At 53.4% G+C, this 19,108-nt stretch overlaps 2 protein-coding genes across 7 annotated transcripts in view; one reads left to right on the top strand and one right to left on the bottom strand.

Annotated features, from left to right (window-relative positions):
• The window catches only part of PPIL2 (peptidylprolyl isomerase like 2), a 29,767-nt gene extending 22,623 nt beyond the window's left edge, over window positions 1-7,144 (top strand). For 2 of the 5 annotated variants that reach the window (XM_045363916.3, XM_074004289.1), the window contains 6 exons: window positions 3,164-3,220; window positions 3,932-4,004; window positions 4,094-4,156; window positions 4,275-4,408; window positions 4,732-4,834; window positions 6,160-7,144. In XM_045363916.3, coding sequence (XP_045219851.1) covers window positions 3,164-3,220; window positions 3,932-4,004; window positions 4,094-4,156; window positions 4,275-4,408; window positions 4,732-4,828 — 424 coding nt within the window. In that variant the 3' untranslated portion in view covers window positions 4,829-4,834; window positions 6,160-7,144. Of the gene's footprint in view, window positions 1-3,163; window positions 3,221-3,931; window positions 4,005-4,093; window positions 4,157-4,274; window positions 4,409-4,731; window positions 4,835-5,357 lie in introns of those variants that run through there. The other 3 variants (XM_045363915.3, XM_074004288.1, XR_012418968.1) reach the window with 2 other exon arrangements.
• YPEL1 (yippee like 1) overlaps window positions 6,787-19,108 on the bottom strand; it is a 39,636-nt gene continuing 27,314 nt past the window's right edge. Inside the window, exons 3-5 of one of the 2 annotated variants that reach the window (XM_045363917.2) lie at window positions 13,017-13,060; window positions 12,578-12,686; window positions 6,787-10,458 (exon numbers count right to left, since the gene is read on the bottom strand). In XM_045363917.2, coding sequence (XP_045219852.1) covers window positions 10,369-10,458; window positions 12,578-12,686; window positions 13,017-13,060 — 243 coding nt within the window. In that variant the 3' untranslated portion in view covers window positions 6,787-10,368. Of the gene's footprint in view, window positions 10,459-10,592; window positions 12,687-13,016; window positions 13,061-19,108 lie in introns of both variants that reach the window. The other variant, XR_012418969.1, reaches the window with a different exon arrangement.

Below are 19,108 nucleotides of genomic sequence, written 5' to 3'. Positions count from 1 at the left end.
TTGGCCAGGCTGGTCTCCAACTCCTGACCTCAGGTGATCCACCCATCTCAGCCTCCCAAAGTGCTGAGATTACAGGCTTGAGCCACCATGCTCAGCCTTCTCTTCTTTTTTTTTTTTTTTTTTTTTTTGAGACGGAGTCTCGCTCTGTCGCCCAGGCTGGAGTGCAGTGGCCGGATCTCAGCTCACTGCAAGCTCCGCCTCCCGGGTTTATGCCATTCTCCTGCCTCAGCCTCCCGAGTAGCTGGGACTACAGGCACCCGCCACCTCGCCCAGCTAGTTTTTTGTATTTTTAGTAGAGACGGGGTTTCACCATGTTAGCCAGGATGGTCTCGATCTCCTGACCTCGTGATCCGCCCGTCTCGGCCTCCCAAAGTGCTGGGATTACAAGCTTGAGCCACCACGTCCGGCCAGCCTTCTCTTATTTCTTTTTTTTTTTGAGGTGGAGTCTCACTCTGGTCCCCCAGGCTGGAGTGCAGTGGCACGATCTTGGCTCACTGCAACCTCCGCCTCCTGGGTTCAAGCGATTCTCCTGCCTCAGCCTCCTGAGCAGCTAGGATTACAGGCGCCCGCCACCACGCCCAGCTAATTTTTGTATTTTTAGTAGAGACGGGGTTTCACCATGTTGGCCAGGCTGGTCTCGAACTCCTGACCCCAGGTAATCCTCCTGCCTCAGCCTCCCAAAGTGCTGGGATTACAGGCTTGAGCCACCGCGCCTGGCCTCTTCTTATTTCTAGTAGTATTTTGTGCTTTCTTGGACAACTATTGCCAAAGGTTTGCCTGTTTTACTGTATTCAAAGATAATTAGACTTTAATTTGTTACAGCTTTGTTTTTCCTTTCATGATTCTTGTAATTAAAGATTTTCCAGGAGGAGGCTGGGTGCGGTGGATCGTGCCTGTAATCCCAGCACTTTTGGAGGCTGAGGCAGGCGGATCACGAGGTCAGGAGATCAAGGCCATCCTGGCTAACATGGTGAAACCCCGTCTCTACTAAAAATACAAAAAATTAGCCGGGCGTGGTGGGCACCTGTAGTCCCAGCTACTTGGGAGGCTGAGGCAGGAGAATGGTGCGAACCCAGGAGGCAGAGCTTGCAGTGAGCCGAGATTGCGGCACTGCCCTCCGGCCTGGGCGACAGAGCGAGACTCCGTCTCAAAAAAAGAAAAAACTGTCAGGATCGATCCCAGCACTTTGGGAGGCCGAGGCGGGCGGATCACCTGAGGCCAGTAGTTTAAGACCAGCCTGGCCAACATGGTGAAACCATGTCTCTACTAAAAATATAAAAATTAGCCAGGCATGGTGGTGGGCACCTGTAATTCCAGCTACTTGGGTGGCTGAGGCACGAGAATCGCTTGAACCCGGGAGGCAGACGTTGCAGTGAGCCAAGATCGCGCCACTGCACTGCAACCTGGGTGACAGCGAGACTCCGTCTCAAAGGGAAAAAAAAAAAAGACTTTTGGGATGAATGAGAACGCGACAGACCCCAGCTGTGAGCCTTCAAAAAGCCCTCAGAGGGCAGAGCCAGAGAGGCTGAAAGGAATACAGTGGAAGATACTGGGTGGGTCCCAGCACTGGTGGCACGGAGCACCCCAGGGTGGTGCAGGCAGGCACAGCCCACATACCCTGCTGGTGAGAGACAGGACCTAACCCCCGCTGCATCGAACATGCACCCCCCCAGCCACGCAGGGACATGATCCTGAGCCCACCGAGTCTGACCACCCCCAAGGCCACCAGACAAGTGTCCACAGATGTCACGTCTACAATGGGGCAGACCTGCGCTCTGACCTGCAAGTGGTTCTCTCTGGCTGATTTCTAACACAGTGAAGGAAACTAGAAGCAGAATTAAACTCAGATACGAGGAAAGTAAAAGAACCATCCCGAGGCAAGCTCCTCCTGGAAATTTTTTTTTTTTTTTTTTTTTTTTGAGGCGGAGTCTCGCTCTGTCGCCCAGGCTGGAGTGCAGTGGCGCGATCTCGGCTCACTGCAAGCTCCGCCTCCCGGGTTCCCGCCATTCTCCTGCCTCAGCCTCCCGAGTAGCTGGGACTACAGGCGCCGCCACCACGCCCGGCTAATTTTTTTGTATTTTTAGTGGAGACGGGGTTTCATTGTGTTAGCCAGGATGGTCTCGATCTCCTGACCTCGTGATCCGCCCGTCTCGGCCTCCCAAAGTGCTGGGATTACAGGCTTGAGCCACCATGCCCGGCTTTTTTTTTTTTTTTGAGACAGAGTCTCGCTCTGCCGCCCAGGCTGGAGTGCAGTGGCGTGATCTTGGCTCACTGCAAGCTCTGCCTCCTGGGTTTACGCCATTCTCCTGCCTCAGCCTCCCGAGTAGCTGGGACTACAGGCGCCCGCCACCTCGCCCGGCTAGTTTTTTTGTATTTTTTAGTAGAGACGGGGTTTCACTGTGTCAGCCAGGATGGTCTCGATCTCCTGACCTCGTGATCCGCCTGTCTCGGCCTCCCAAAGTGCTGGGATTACAGGCTTGAGCCACCGCGCCCGGCCGGAAATTTTTTTTTTTAAGACGGCGACTCGCTCTGTCACCCAGGCTGGAGTGCAGTGGTGCCATCTCAACTCACTGCAACCTCTGCCTCCAGGGTTCACGCTATTGCCCCAGCTGTTCTTCAACTCCTGGACTCAAGCGGTCTTCCTGCCTCGGCCTGCCAAAGTGCTGGGATTACAGGCGTGAGCCACTGTGTCTGGATGACCTGAGCATTTTCTTTGTCCATGTTTATGTTACCCACGTTTCTGAATCCCTTGATTTCTGCTCTGGCTTTGTTGCCTCCTTTCTCCTCAGTCCTTCGACAGGTCCCTTGATGGCACGGGGCTGGCTCTGGTTTTCCAGGTGTCACCTTGTCCCAGCCACCTCCCACAGACCTGCATGACCAGGCTGGCTCTGGGCACAGGGACTCCCTGACAGGCACTGGGCAGCAGCCGGGGCAGCAGGAGGACCTGGGGACAGCTGGAGGTCCGGGGTTCCCTGGGCAGCCTTGGGGAGCTGATGACCTGCCCTGGTGGGCAGCAGCAGGGAGCCCCATGCACCCACGTGTCCACGGAAGCCGCAGGTTCCCAGAGCCGACTGTAGAGGGTGGGCAGCTCCTGGTGTGCTCTCAGGCAGGCCAGATGCAGAAGGTGCCATGCTCTCCCTAACCATCCAACCCTCCTCCCCAGCTTCATCACGTTTCGCTCCTGTGCCTACCTGGATAAGAAGCACACCATCTTTGGACGGTAAGGGAAGCGGCTGTGTGAAGCCTGGGGGTCAGTGGGCTAGGTGGGGTCCTTCCCCACCTGAGGCCTCCTCGCTGCCTTCTCTGTGGACCTGAGCCATGTGCCGTGCTGGCTGTCACTGCTGGGGGTTGAGGCTATGCAGAGCTGGGACAGAGGGTGCTCCCTGTGCCAGGGAAGTCTGGCTCTCCAGACCCACCGGGCTCAGGAGAGGAGGAAACACCCCTGCGTGGCCTGGCCGCTGCCCTGTCTCAGACCTGATGGCGCGCCACTCACAAGCCTGGCCACGCCCAGCTCCCTTCACCCTCTAGTCCAGGGGTCTTTCCAGCATTGTGGGCCGCGTGGTCTCTTGACGCCCACCCAACTGTGTGGAAGCAGCACAAAACAAGGTGGATGCAGGTGATGTGGTTCTGGCCAAGTGGAACTCTGTTACCAAACCAGTGGGGACAGCACAAGCCACATTTGTGACTCCTATTTTTCCTGTGGGTGGGGAACCAAAAGAGAACCAGAAAAAAAACCCAGCTGGATATGCCCAGGGCCATGGTCTGCTGACCCCGCCCTTGCCACGCCCTCTCATCGCCTTCCTGGCTGCTGCCCGAGGACCACCAGGCCAGCCTCGGGGCTCTCAACCCCTCTTCCCACATGCCTTGGTGCCCGGCCCTGAGGGTGCCCTCCTTGAGCACATGCAGACCCGCCTCTGTCTCCCTGCTGCAGTGTTGTTGGGGGCTTTGACGTACTGACAGCCATGGAGAATGTGGAGAGTGACCCCAAAACTGACCGCCCTAAGGTCTGTGCCCAGGGAGGTGGGGCGTGGCGGCTGGGGGCCAGGCAGGCGGGGGGAGGACCTGCCGTGCACTGAGTCCCCTCTGCTGCTAGGAGGAGATCCGCATCGATGCCACTACAGTGTTCGTGGACCCCTATGAGGAGGCTGATGCCCAGGTGAGGGGGCACGATGCCACCACCAGGAGGGTCTGGGCCAGCGCACCTTCCCACCCCAAGCCTAGCATCTGTCCTGCCCGAGGTGCTGCTGGTCAGCCTCCACCCTCTTGTGCCACAGATCGCCCAGGAGCGGAAGACACAGCTCGAGGCAGCCCCGGAGACCAAAGTGAAGAGCAGCCAGCCCGAGGCAGGGAGCCAGGGCCCCCAGACCTTCCGCCAGGGCGTGGGCAAGTACATCAACCCAGCAGCCACGTGAGTGCCGCGCGGTTGGCCTCTCTGTTTCCCATGGTGTTTCCTAGGGCTGACTGAGGTCTGAGGGTCAGATCCAGAGGGGCAAGAAAGCCACGGGCACTGGACCTGGGCATGGGCTTGTGCTGTGTGGCCTCTGCAGCCGAGGGACTACCTCTGAAGGCCTGGCCGGGGCCTCTGTGGGTGGAAGCCATCGAATTCAGGGGGACGTGGGAGCAGCAGGTGGGAGGGGTTGGTCCTATACCGGGAGGGCCGTATGGAGATACAGACAAGTCAGGAGGGGCCGAGGGAGGGCGTGGACTCCCAGCGGCTTCTTCTCTTCCCAGGAAGCGAGCGGCAGAGGAAGAGCCCTCAACCAGCGCCACTGTCCCCATGTCCAAGAAGAAGCCCAGTCGGGGTTTTGGGGACTTCAGCTCCTGGTAGCAGCAGGTTGGCCACTGTGGACCTTGGTGGGGTTGCAGGGCTGGGGGCCTGTGTCCACATCTCCATTTCCAGTCTTCCTAGCCTGCCCTCTGCTGCCATCCAATAAATGGCTTACCTGCTGCCTGCATCCCTTTTCCTGGCCCCTGGGAGCCCACAGCCTCCCCACCCCTTAACCTGTTGCCAAGGGCCTTGGCCCTGTTTCTAGGACCTGGCCCAGCCAGAGCCCACTGCTGGGACCTCAGAGCATAAGGTCTGCCTTACCCAGGCTGGCACCCCAGGCCTCCAGTAGGCCAGGTTAGTGAGGAAGGACTGTGTCTCCACATTCTGGTTTCCTTTTTAAGACAGGGTCTTGCTCTGTTGCCCAGGCTCCAGTGCAGTGGTGTGATCATGGCTTACTGCAGCCTCAGCCTCCTGGGCTCAAGCAATCCTCCTGCCTTAGCCTCCCAAGTAGCTGGGACTACAGGCGTGCACCACCACATCCAGCTGTATAAGTCTGATTTTCTTACGCCTTCTTCTGTTACCTTCTCAGGGACAGCCTATTTATACAACCAGTGTGGTCCCCTGACCAACGCCATCACCTGGGACAAGTTTTCAGACCCCAGACCTACTGAGCCTGAGCCTCTGCAGGTGGGCTTCAGGGGCTTCTGATGGCCGGTGCTGGACTGCAGCATTGACTTTCCTGCCGTATCCTGCCTGGGCTCTCGGGGCCCCACTTGCCTGCTCTGGCCACGGGCTTCATCTCAAGCCTGCGTGGCTTCTCTCTGCCCCTATCAGAATCTTGAGGGGACCCACACCTGGTTGAGGCCAGTGTCTCTGGCTGTGAGGAGAACAAGCAGTCCCTCTCCCCACCCTTCCGCTGAGAAGGTGGCCTTGCTGCTTTCAGGCCCGGCCATTGGGCTCCGACTCTGCTCCTCCTGTCACTGACTGATGGCCTTTGGCCGGCTGCATCAGCATCTCCTAACGTCAAGACCCTCCCTCGACCCCATTTTTCTGTTAAATGTGCCCCTGGCTCGCTTTTTCTTCTGTTTTCAGCCCAGGCCAGTGGTCAGTGTTCTCATGTCATGGACCCTCCTTCGCGTCTCGGGCTCCCTGTTGCCCTCAGGCCCCCCATTTCTAGTTCTTCACACTAAGCCCTAACTTCTTAGGCCTTATTCTTGGTTGTCTCATTTTTGTTGCCCCAAATCTTGAACCTGTCAGTACGTTCCAGGCTGTACCTCTGCCCTTCCTTTTCTCATCACTGATGCTGAAGCCGCAGGCCCGAGCCCTTTGTCTCCCTGGATGCTGGGTGGCGCCTCATCTGCATCCCTGCCTCACCCTGTCCACTGCCACAGGCTGCCTGATGACCGCTAGAGACACGTCTGTCCCTTATCACCCTGCTGCACACCAGCCTCTGGCCCTTCATCATGCTAAGAACAAGAACTGCACCACGGCTGGCTCCGCCTCTTCTCCAGCCTATCCCTCTGCAGCCTGTCACCCGTCTGTGACTGTTGACCAGGCCCTTGGAGTGACTTTTGACGCCCTCAATGCCTCCCGCCAGGCACTGTCCTCAGCGAGGTCTGGTCTAGCCCTGGCAGTAACTCACTTGTAAGAGGCTCAGACACCAAGCTGGGCCTGCACAGTAGGACGCAGTGACTGCACAGGTGTCTACACACCCGTAGGTCTCTGAGGCAGCATCCAGGGTACAGGTGTGGGTGGTGGGGGGTGGACGCCTGACCAGGGAGGGAGAAGCAGGTTTGGAGAGGACCCTGTGGCCACCCTGGCTGGCCCTGACTGTATTCTCTGGCTACATTCAAATCCCCCCAATGGTGGGGGCAGAGAAGTGGGACCAGGCCGCCCTTGGCTCCAGAGCTGGAAGAACCTAAGACTGCCCTCTGCTCTCAGGGATGCCACAGAGAGCCTGGACTCAGCCTTCTGCATCAGGACATGGCCTCGTCCACTGAGCACACAACTTAAACATCTGACATCAGAAGCTTTATTTGTAAACCTCACACAGATAAGGACCAAGGGCTGGCAGCATGGCCAGAGGACAGGGGAAGTTGAAGGCCCCGTGCTTGAGCTTGGCAGTCCTGCTCCTTGCAGTGAAGCCGCCGTGGGTGACCGTCCAGCCTCACCCAATGGCCTGCACAGTGAGGGAAGGGCTTCAGGGCCATCTGCCCCTGGGGCAGGGGACAGGCCACCAAGGACCTTTGGCAAGTGAAGGTTTACATTTCTGTAGTTTGTTTTAGAGCTTAATTTGCAGGTTTTTAGCTATTAAAACCACTTGAATTTTTAATAACCTGATGAGGGCATCAGGTAAATAAAAGGATTTTGGGAAGATTCTTATTTCTGATTCTAATATCTGACAGATGCCATCAAGAATAAGCATTAAGGTATAAAAATACTGTGTGTGTATAAAACAATGCCAAACCACATTTCCTACAGCAAATGCACTGTGCCATTTATAACCCTGACATCACCTCCCAAGGCTCTCAAGGAAGATTTGTTTTAAATAAATAGAAGTCCCAGATGATATTGTTCAGGAATTTTAGAGGGTGGTGGACATGGTCTTGTGAATAGCACTTCCCCTGTCGCCAGCTCATGGTCTATTCATTTGGTTTAAAAATGAGCTTGCATTTTGCAGAAGCCCAACAACAACAACAAAAAAGTGATAAAAGTTTTGTTGGTATAAGTTACAAAAAAAAAAAATACAAAATAAGTCATAAGAAAATTCATAAGACTACTAGTAAAAAATGTTCAATCGATGCCGTCAGTAAAGACAAAAACCAAAGTGCCCAAAACGAGGGAGCAGCGAACTCACCCAACACGCAGAACAGCTCTAAATAGAACTTGAGTGTGTACAAAAACCACTCGGAAGAGTTTTAGAAGATTCTTCAGTGTAAGTGAAGCATCTTGAGTCACTCAGGACCTGGCTGTCCTCACACCCATAGCAGGCTGGGGACGGCACAAACCCCCAACTGTTTCCCCTAGTCCCCAGGGCATCCAAGGCTGGGTTCCCACATGGGAGAGGAATGAAGACTCGAAGGGAAGGGTCAGTTTAAGTTTTCAGTGAACTTCTTCCAGTCGGGAAGGTGTCTCAGCCTCTTCAGAGTCTCAGACAATTGACTGAAGCCATAGGTGTTGCTAACTTCATGTGCCAGCTCGTGGGCGGAGCCTCTCCAGGCTTGAGACAGGGCAGCAAGAGCCCTGCAGCGTGCAGTGACCCCTGCGCTCTAGATGGCCGCACGCGAGCTCAGGAGGTCGGGATGTGCTGAGCCAGCCTGAACCCAATGAGGGAGACTAGCGCAGGCATAAGGCAGCTTGCAGGGCCATAGCTGGAAGTGGAGGCTTACAAGACGGTACAAAAATTTCCTTCCTTTCCTAAGTGGAAGATGTGCTTTTAAGGAACTTCTGCCTCTGTCACTCCTGCTGAGTTGATGCATCTCAGTGCCATGCCCACCAGGGCAGCGGCATGTCCCACATACTGAGGCTTGGGCCAAGAGATGGCACCCAAAGGCATGCTCTACATGGGCAGTGAGCTTGAGTGGGCACAGCCCAGTGCCTGCATGGACCATAGGTCTGGGTTTAGGAAGGGCTTAAGTCAGGGGAGGTGTGAAGCTGGACAGGTGGCCATGTTCTTACTGCCAGCTCGCACTCTTGCCCCTAGACTAGCCTTGTCTGAAGGCAGCTTCAGAGTCACTCGCCAGGCAGAGAACTATCCAGGCTCAGTGCTCTCCTATCTGCTGCCCCTTGGCCTCCCCCAGTCTCCTGCCTGCCCTCTGTGCCCTGAGACAGGTTACTAAATGTTGAAAACCAAACTTATCTGGGAATGGTTTTTGACCTCCATCCTCTGCAAAGTGGCCTAAACCCTTACGGGGTGCCCACTCCTGGTGGAGGGCAGGTGGATGGGTGGATTGTAATTTATAATAAAATATGTCGCAGAAACACAGGCCTTAGGAGATTGCACAGGCTCCTCTATCAGTTCAAGTGACATGGGACAGCACCACGCAGGGACGGGCGATGCGGCTAGCAGGCCAGGCGCCTTCATTCACAAAGGCTAAACCTGTCTTGTTGCTTTAACCTTTTCTGAACAAATTTTCAACATTCTGGCAAACGTCAAGTTTTGAAGTTTTTCTTGTGGGTTCTGGCCTCTTTCATATGCAAAAATAATTCTTTTTCTTCAAGTACATCCAGGGTAGAAAATGAAATCCGACTTTTACTCGGTCCAGTGTGTTACTCTATAACGACATGGACCAGCCGCTCAGCAACTGCCTGACACCTAAGCTGCTGTCACCGCTGAGGGCACAACCCCTGCTACCAGACCCCGTGAGGCTGTCGCCTCAGTAACGGCACCTCTGCAGGCCCCTGGGACAGCCTTCTCTAAGGGCCAGCTCACCTGCTTTCTAGATAAGGAATCTACTGGCTTAAATAAACAACCTGTTCCACTAGACACATTTCTCAATTCAGAGTGTATCTAAAATGTCATCAGTGCTGGCCTCTGTTTCTGAACAGGCTAAAAACCAAAAATACCCTTAGTGTATAAGTCTGTTGACTGCCTCTGTAAGATTCTTAAATGAACGCTGTACTTCAGTGGTTCATTTGAAAGAGGAATAGCCAATTTGAAGTTTTGCGAATTTTAAGAAAAAGAGTGGGGTGGAGGATGGGCTACAATACCTTTTCTCTAAGAAGGGGAATGGCGAGACTTGCTATCTAAAGAGACCCTGTCCCTATGGTCTTCAGAGACTTAGTTTGGTTCTTTTTTTTGAGACGGAGTCCTGCTCTGTCACCAGGCTGGAGTGCGGTGGCACGATCTCGGCTCACTGCAACCTCCGCCTCCTGGGTTCAAGTGATTCTCCTGCATCAGCCTCCCGAGTAGCTGGGACTACAGGCATGCGCCACCATACCCAGCTAATTTTTTTTTTTTTTTTTTTTGAGACGAAGTCTCGCTCTTGTGCCCCAGGCTGGAGTGCGATGGTGCCATCTTAGCTCACTGCAACCTCCGCCTCCCAGGTTCAAGTGATTCTCCTGCCTCAGCCTCCTGAGTAGCTAAGATTACAGGCAGCCACCACCACGCCCAGCTAATTTTTGTATTTTTAGTAGAGACGGGGTTTCACCATGTTGGCCAGGCTGGTCTAGAACCCCTGACCTCAGGTGATCCACCCGCCTCGGCCTCCCAAAGTGCTGGGATTACAGGCGTGAGCCACCGCGCCCGGCCTCAGTTTGGTTTTCAACTGAACCTTAAAAAAGCAGAGCCCAACTGTATTGAAGACAAAGGTGAAAGGAAGGTATTAACTAGGCGGGTAAGTCATCAGTTGGTTAATTCTCTAGAACTTGAGAAGTTAGAAAAAGCTCACTGAAGATTTTCAGAAACAACCGTGTACATGAAGAGGACAGATCGGAGGGGACACCTTACCCACAGAGATGGCCGAGAGTGTCAAGAGCTATGCGCAGCTAGCCTTTGAGGTCAGAGGGCAAGAAAGGCTGCCACCGGCTGCTCCTACGTTTCCATTACATTCAGTTTCTTTCACAAAACAGCATTCGAAGGAGAAGGGAAAGTTCGCACTTTACTCCCAGCCATTGTCTTTGATCATGTGAGCAAGCTCAATGATGAATTTTCCTTCCTTATATTTCTGACTGCTCTCAAACGCATGCTCCTTGAAAAAGAAAAGGGAGATGAAGGTTTCAGGACAGAAGGTTTCACTTTTAAATTTCATCACTCTTGGCAAAAAAACCCCCCCAAGTCTATACTATTAACTATACCCAGATGTTCCCTGAGCTGTGCACTCACCCAGCGCTGAGGGGTCTGTTCCAGGTGAGTCCACTGAGGCAGTGCAGGTTTACTTTACATTTGTTGTTGAAAGTTTTTCATGTGCTTGCTTCGGCAGCACATACACTAAAAGGTTTTTCATTTGCTTGTTTTGAGATAGGGTCTCACTCTGTCGCCCAGGCTGGAATGCAGTGGTGTGGTCATAGCTCCTTGCAGCCTTGGTCTCCAGGGCTCAAGTGATCCTTCCACCTCAGGCTCCCAAAGTGCTGGGATTACTTGTAGGACAGTGTGAATGCAGATCTGTTTACTGAAAATTTACTACGTGTGGGGCGATTTAAGAGGCTTGAAGAGATGCAAAAGACTACACTCCAGGAATTCTGTGCATAACTAGAGTGAAGGCAAATACAGGGAGAGTGACGGAGGCTGGCACAGTGGTGCACATCTGTAATCCCAGCACTTTGGGAGGCCAAGGCAGGAGGATGACTTGAGTCTAGGAGTTCGAGACAAGCCTACGCAACAAAAACTTAGCTGGGTGTGGTGTGCCTGTAGTCCCAGCTACTTGGGAGGGTGAGGTGGAGGACCGCTTCAACCCAGAAGGTCGAAGCTGCAATGAGCTGAGATCGACCAAGACCCTGTCTCAAAACAAAACAACAACAAAAGAACAGGATATCTGGAGAAGGCCCTGCATGGGGAGGAGTTAACATCTCTCCCACAGACACGTCCTCATCCTTTTGTTTTGCTGAGTGTGTGGCCTGGTGCTAGGGACACAGAAGACCAAGATGGGTCCTGCCTATCCAAGCGGCAGCCGCAGGTGTGGCAGACACAGGAAGGACTGTGCCAGCAGGAAGCAGCGGGTGCAGCCGGAGAGGGGAATGCAGTGTGGTGGCCATGCAGGGAAGGCAGGGGTTTCTGGAAGTGGGGCCCACAGATGGGTGAGGGGCTGACTGACCAGGGGGAAGGGCTGGGGATGCCTGCCAGTCTTGTGCAGCCCGTTTCCACCGTGTGAACTGTGGCCTTCCAAAGCTCACGAGGAATCTGGGAGACCAGAGATGATCAGGAATTCAGGAAAGAGGGAGAGCAGGTGGCCTGGACCCGGCGAACACCAGAGCCTGAATGGGAAAGCCTCCTTCAAAAAAGGCAGGCAGGCCGGGGGCGGTGGCTCACGCCTGTAATCCCAGCACTCTGGGAGGCTGAGGTGGGTGGATCACTTGAGGTCAGGAGTTTGAGACCATCTCAAAAACAAACAAAAACAAGCCAGGGAAGGCATGGGAGCACCCAACAGATGGCAGATGGCCAGGGGGTCAAAACCATGGAATCTGAGGTGGCCTGGGGGAGGGGAGGACTCGGCCACAAAGGTCGGCCAGAGAGAGTGGAGCCTGGAAGAGAGACCTCAGGGCAGTGTGGAGGAGGGAAGCGGGGCAAGAGGGTGCAGGGCCTGAGGGGGCCAGGTTTGTTGGCTTTGGAGGCCAGATCAGCCATGTGGTAGAGAGGGAAGGGAACTAGAGGTGAAGGCTGGAGAGGAGGTGGGGACTGCGACCTTCAAATCAAGGTCTCCGGGGAAGAGGGATCTGGGCAGCTGCTCATGGGCAGCTCTCTGACTCTCACTCCAGCAGGTCTGGCGCTGAGGGGTCTTCCAGGCTTGTCCCTGACGGTGGGCACAGCCTCCTGCAGTCCCCCGCAGCCCTCTCAGCCTCCTCCCACACCCAGGCTCTGCTCAGGGGCAGAGGGCAGGCTGGGTGCAGACAGCCTGGCTTAGGAAGAAATGGGCCTGAACATGTGTATTGTTTTTTGTTTTGGGTTGGGGCCTGTCACCCAGGCTGGAGGGCAGCGGTGTGGTCATGCCTCACTGGAGCCTGGACTGCCCGCCTCGGCTGAGGAGCTGGGGTTTCTGAAAGCACTGTGACCGGTACCAGGGGCCACACTGCAGGGGGAGGTGTGGGTCAGTGGCAACTTAGTGGCACATCCCCTTGTGGCACGAGCGTCCCTTAGAAACCGGCGGCACTCACATATTTCCACCCGAGTGTGGTCTTGCAGTTCTCGCAGTAGATGTCGGCGACCGCATGCAGCCCGGTGAGAAGGACCCTCTCCTCTGCGGGGCCGCAGCCCACGTTCACCCTGAGGGGAAAGAGGGGCCACCGTGCTGCAGGCCCCGCCCCTCAGCGGGCCCCGCCCCATTCCCCTAAGAGTTCCCCCAAAACAGGGAACCTCCCAAAGAGCAGCGCCCTGCCTCTCCCCGGCCCTGCCCGCCCCCACCATCAATGGGGAAGATCAGTGATGGGACAGGCTAGGGGCAAGATCCTTAGTGCATTTCAGAAACTCCCAGGCGGGGGATGGTGGGTTCTTTCAGGACCCCTAACCAGGTTATTCTACACAGGGCGCTGGGTAGGTGCCATCCAGACCATCCCGGGGCCCACGCCGCCCCCCAGGCTAAACCAGGGTACTCACACGGAATTGAAGAGGTAGGCGCGTCCCTGGCTCCCCTGAAAGGACTGAAAGAAGAAGGTCCCGTGAGATTGGCTGCGAGTACTTTCTGGAACAAAGGGGTGCTGCTCAGAGCCAGGGGAGCCCAGCCCCACGGCCCAAGTTCTGTTAGCTGCACCCGGACGGGTCACCGGGAGCAGACACCGGTGTCCCCCCTCCAGAACTCCACTTCTACTAACAACAGCCACTTAACGGGGCTGCAAGCTGTTTTTCAGTGTAGACAGTCAGGAAGTGGCTGATTCTGCTGCATCAACATTCTGCAAGTGACTATTATTGGAAATCATGGCAAAATCAGTTTTTAAATGGTGAGCTTCGTATGTCTGGACAACTCTACCTGATTAGAAGAGTTCTGAGAGGGGATCACGAATGATTTTCTCTACCCGAAAACCCACAGATCCTCAAAATGCTCTCCTCGCCGCCTCTTCTGCAGCAGTTCAGATGCGCTCACTGTCAGATACTAGGCGCAGGGGGAAGTGTCCATACTTTCCCACTGAAATGTTTTAAAAGTCACAGCATGACTGAGCATGGTGGCTCACGCCTGTAACCCCAGCATTTTGGAAGGCTGAGGCGGGCGGATCAACTGAGGTCAGGAGTTTGAGACCAGCCTGGCCAACATGGTGAAACCCCACCTCTACTAAAAATACAAAAGTTAGCTGAGCGTGGTGGCGGGCACCAGTAACCCCAGCTACTTGGGTGGCTAAGACAGGAGAATCACTTGAACCTGGGAGGTGTAGGCTGCAGTGAGCCAAGATTGTGCCACTGCACTCCAGCCTGGGCAACAAGAGTGAAACTCTGTCTGGAAAAAAAAAAAAAAAAAAAGGTCACAGCACAAGATAGCCTCTCACTTGGAGAAAGGCTCTTCCAGTGACATCTATCCCACCAGGAAAATACCATGCGCTGAGAAACCGCGCATGGTACATTCACGTATTCTAAGATGGCCAAGCGTGAAAGAGTCAGAATAGGGCATCTGCACCCCCGATGCACTCGGTCACTCTCCACGACCTTTGACCTCACGGGAAAAGTGGGAACGCCTGCTCCAGTGCCAGCTTCAAGTCTCGATCGATCTCAAACATAATCAAAGAAATGCAAACCAAATCAAAAACTTTGGGGGCAGTTGGGGTTTTTTTGAGATGGAGTCTCACTTTGTCACTCAGGCTGGAGTGCAGTGACACCACCTGGACTCACTGTAGCCTCTGCCTCCAGGGTTCAAGCAATTCTCCTGCCTGAGCCTCTCCAGTAGCTAGGACTACAGGCACACACCACTAGGCCCAGCTAATTTTTGTATTTTTAGAGATAGGATTTTTAGAGATAGGGTTTCGCCATGTTGGCCAGGCTGGTCTTGATTGAACTCCTGGCCTGAAGTGATCCGCCCACTTTGGCCTCCCAAAGTGTTGAGATTGCATGTGGGAGCCAACGTGCCTGGCTTATATTACAGTTTATAATGGAGGCTGTCATTTAAAAATGTCTTGGGTCAGCTGATAAGAGATGCTCACTCAATACCACTCCCACAAAGGAAACTGCATATGTCATACATGATGTACACTGTCAGATTTTCATATCTAAATTTCATTGGAAAGAAAACAAGAAAGCAACATTTCTGTATAAAACAAAGAGGTTTTGGCTGGGCGCGGTGGCTCACACCTGTAATCCCAGCACTTTGGGAGGCCGAGACGGGCGGATCACGAGGTCAGGAAATCGAGACCATCCTGGCTAGCACAGTGAAACCCCGTCTCTACTAAAAAATACAAAAAAATTAGCCGGGCGAGGTGGCGGGCGCCTGTAGTCCCAGCTACTCGGGAGGCTGAGGCCGGAGAATGGCGTGAACCTGGGAGGCGGAGCTTGCAGTGAGCTGAGATCCGGCCACTGTACTCCAGCCTGGGCGACAGAGCGAGACTCCGTCTCAAAAACAAAAAAAAACAAAAAAAAACAAAAAAAAAAACAAAGAGGTTTTGTATTGGCAGGTGTGAACCACCATGCCCGCCCTTTTTGGGGGTTTTTGGTCTAACAAAGGCAAAAGGCTATGAAGAATGTGACTGAAACACAATTTGACAATATTGAACTGGAAAAGGCACATAATATAGGACCCAGCAGTCCCACTTCTAAGAATTTACAGTAAACAACAAACTAGCTTGAGTATATAAGGAAATGCAACAAGAATGGTCACAGGTTATAGTGTTCATAATTAGGAAAACAAACAACAACAACAAAAATGGGCTGAGGCAGGAGGACTGCTTGAGCTCAGGAGTTCGAAGAGCCATGATTACACCACTGCACTCCAGCCTGGGGGACAGAGCAAGAAATTGCCTCTAAAAATATAAAAGAGGCCGGGAGCAGTGGCTCACGCCTGTAATCCCAGCACTTTGGGAGGCCGAGGTGGGTGGATCACCTGAGGTCAGGATTTCAAGACCAGCCTGGCCAACAAGGAGAAACCCTGTCTCTAATAAAAATACAAAAATTAGCTGGGCATGGTGGAGGGTGCCTGTATTCCCAGCTACTCAGGAGGCTGAGGCAGGAGAATCACTTGAACCCAGGAGGTGGAGGTTGCAGTGAGCCGAGATCGCACCATTGCACTCCAGCCTGGGTGACAAGAGTGAAACTCTGCCTCAAAAAATTTTTTTAAAAAGGCTGGGCACGGTGGTTCACGCCTGTAATCCCAGCACTTTGCAAGGCTGAGGCAGGCAAATCACAAGTTCAGGAGTTCAAGACCAGCCTGGCCAGCACGGTGAAACCCCGTCTCTACTAAAAATACAAAAATTAGCTGGGCATGGTGGCGGGCGCCTGTAATCCCAGCTACTCGGGAGGCTGAGGCAGGAGAATTGCTTGAACCAGGACCCGGGAGGTGGATGTTGCAGTGAGCTGAGATCGCACCACTATACTCCAGACTGGGCTACACAGCGAGGCTCCATCTCACAAAAACAAAACAAAAAAAGCCTTAACCAGGAAGTCAGGTACTCATCCATAAGTGAGTAAGCAACTGCATCCACATATGGGCCTCATGCAGGGGATGGGAAGGTAGGAGCAGATATGGAAAAACAGTCATAGGCTAGGCACTATGGCTGTAATTCCAGCACTTTGAGAGGCCAGGGCAGGTAGATCACCTGAGGTCAGGAGTTCAAGACCAGCCCAGGCAACATGGCAAAACCCTGTCCCTACAAAAAGTACAAAAATTAGCAGGGCATGGTGTCTGTGAGCCTGAAGTCCCAGCTATTTGGGAGGCTGAGGCAGGAAAATCACTTGAGCACGGGATGTGGAGGTTGCAGTGAGCTGAGATTTTGCCACTGCACTCCAGCTTGGGTGACAGGAGAAGCCCTGTCTAAAAAAAAAGAAAGAAAAAAGTAGTCATAAAAGTCATAAAATATTAAGTGAGGAAAAGTTTAGCTGTAAAGTGAGTGTCACTTGAGCCCTTTATTTAAAGTGAAACTGGATCACGAGGTCAGGAGATCGAGACCATCCTGGCTAACACGGTGAAACCTCATCTCTACTAAAAATACAAAAAATTAGCTGGGCGAGGTGGCGGGCGCCTGTAGTCCCAGCTACTCGGGAGGCTGAGTCAGGAGAATGGCGTGAACCCGGGAGGCAGAGCTTGCAGTGATCCAAGATTGTGCCACCATTCCAGCCTGGGCGACAGAGCAAAACTCCATCTCAAAATAATAATAATAATAATAAAGTGAAACATATGTTTCCATTAAAACAAAATAACGACAACAGATGCCAAACTACTAACAGTGACATCTCCAAGGAACGGAGCAGGACAAGGCAGGAGGACGAAGCAAGTCTCCTTGTTTACACATATACATTATTTTAATGTGATTATGAGCAATATTATATAATTTTTAAAAAATGAAAAGGGTCCAGCACGATGCCTCATGCCTATAATCCCAGCACTTTGGGAGGCCAAGGTGGGAGGATCACTTGAGGCCAGGAGCTCGAGACCAGCCTGGACAACATGGTGAAACCCCATCTCTACTAAAAATACAAAAAATTAGCTGGGTGTGGTGGCGGACACCTGTAATCTGAGCTACTTGGGAGGTTGAGGCAGGAGACTCGCTTGAACCTGGGAGACAGAGGTTGCAGTGAGTGAGATGGCGCCACTGCACTCCAGCCTGGGCGACAAAGCAAGGCTCCGTCTCAAACAACAACAACAACAACAAAGCAGAGCCCCCAGCTGTCCCTGGTAGACATCCCACCTGAGCATGAAATAAACCTGTGTTTTAAGCTGCTGAGATCTGGGGAGGCTCTTTTTCCTCAGCATTCAGGCTTAAAAATGAGTATTCCCTTAAGTGGCGTTCTAGGATTAGGAACATTGTTCTATGTTCAGTTTCTTTTTTTTTTTTTTTTTGAGACGGAGTCTCGCTCTGCCGCCCAGGCTGGAGTGCAGTGGCCGGATCTCAGCTCACTGCAAGCTCTGCCTCCCGGGTTCACGCCATTCTCCTGCCTCAGCCTCCCCAGTAGCTGGGACTACAGGCGCCCGCCACCTCGCCCGGCTAGTTTTTTGTATTTCTTAGTAGAGACGGGGTTTCACCGTGTCAGCCAGGATGGTCTCGATCTCCTGACCTCGTGATCCGCCCGCCTCGGCCTCCCAAAGTGCTGGGATTACAGGCTTGAGCCACCGCGCCCGGCCCAGTTTCTTTTTTTTTTGAGACGGAGTCTTGCTCTGTCGCCCAGGCTGGAGTGCAGTGGTGCAATCTCAGCTCACTGCAAGCTCCGCCTCCCTGGTTTACACCATTCTCCTGCCTCAGCCTCCCGAGTAGCTGGGACTACAGGCGCCCAACACCACGCCTGGCTAATTTTTTGTATTTTTAGTAGAGACGGGGTTTCACTGTGTTAGCCAGGATGGTCTCGATCTCCTGACCTCGCGATCCGCCCACCTCGGCCTCCCAAAGTGCTGGGATTACAGGCGTAAGCCACCGCGCCTGGCCTATGTTCAGTTTAATAATCATCTTATAGACTCTTCCCACATCCTCATCAGTCTTCAATTTTCTGGACTGAATTTCCTAATTCTCACCTACTCTGAAAGTCCTTACTTTTTTTTTTTTTTTGAGACGGAGTCTCGCCGCGCAGGCTGGAGTGCAGTGGCCGGATCTCAGCTCACTGCAAGCTCCGCCTCCCGGGTTCCCGCCATTCTCCTGCCTCAGCCTCCCGAGTAGCTGGGACTACAGGCGCCCGCCACCTCGCCCAGCTAGTTTTTTGTATTTTTTAGTAGAGACGGGGTTTCACCGTGTTAGCCAGGATGGTCTCGATCTTCTGACCTCGTGATCCGCCCGTCTCGGCCTCCCAAAGTGCTGGGATTACAGGCTTGAGCCACCGCGCCCGGCCAAGTCCTTACTTTTAAATAGGGTTTGGCTCAGAGACAAGAGCAGCTCTGTGATTCAGACTCAGAGCTGTCTTATCAGAGTTGGGGCCAGCAAACCTCCTTCTGTAAATTAGAGCCAGGAGAGAAGTAGTTTAGGCTTTGGGGGACATATGGTCCTTGTTCTAATTACTCTGTAAACAGATGAGCACAGCTGTGATCTATGAAAACCTTGCATAAACAGGTGGTGTGGCAGATTTGGACCACAGATCAGAGTTTGCTAACTAGATGGAGCTTTCTAGTAACCAGAGCTGCCTACAGCAGCAACAGGCTCCCTGGAGCCAGGGGATCCCTTGTTATGACAAATACTAACTTAGAGGCTGTGGAGACAGTGCCTCTCGCCTCGCAGGTGCTGGAGCCTGTTCTGTGGGGCAGGTGTTCTCTGTGGTCTCAGTGAATCCTCATCAGAATCACCATGGAAGGGAGAAGAACTCTCTCTCATCGTCATCCTGCCACCTCGCCTGGCCCATCTGCCACCTCGCCCGGCCCATCACCCACGGAGGCACGAGGTCCAATCCTTTCTGGTGGTTTGTGTGCTCAGAGAGCTTAGTTCTTGGCACTTTTTTCGTCCTGAAATGCTCATTTGGCACCGAATGACTTCTGACAGGCTTCTGCTTTTCTTTTCTTTTTTTTTTTTTTTGAGACAGAGTCTCACTCTCAGTCACCCAGGCTGGAGTGTACTGGTGTGATCTCAGCTCACTGCAAC

The sequence above is a fragment of the Macaca fascicularis genome, chromosome 10, assembly GCF_037993035.2.
Source record: "Macaca fascicularis isolate 582-1 chromosome 10, T2T-MFA8v1.1".
NCBI lineage: Eukaryota > Metazoa > Chordata > Mammalia > Primates > Cercopithecidae > Macaca > Macaca fascicularis.
The sequence above is the reverse complement of the archived record's forward strand: the minus strand, read 5'-3'. Positions and strand labels throughout refer to the sequence as shown.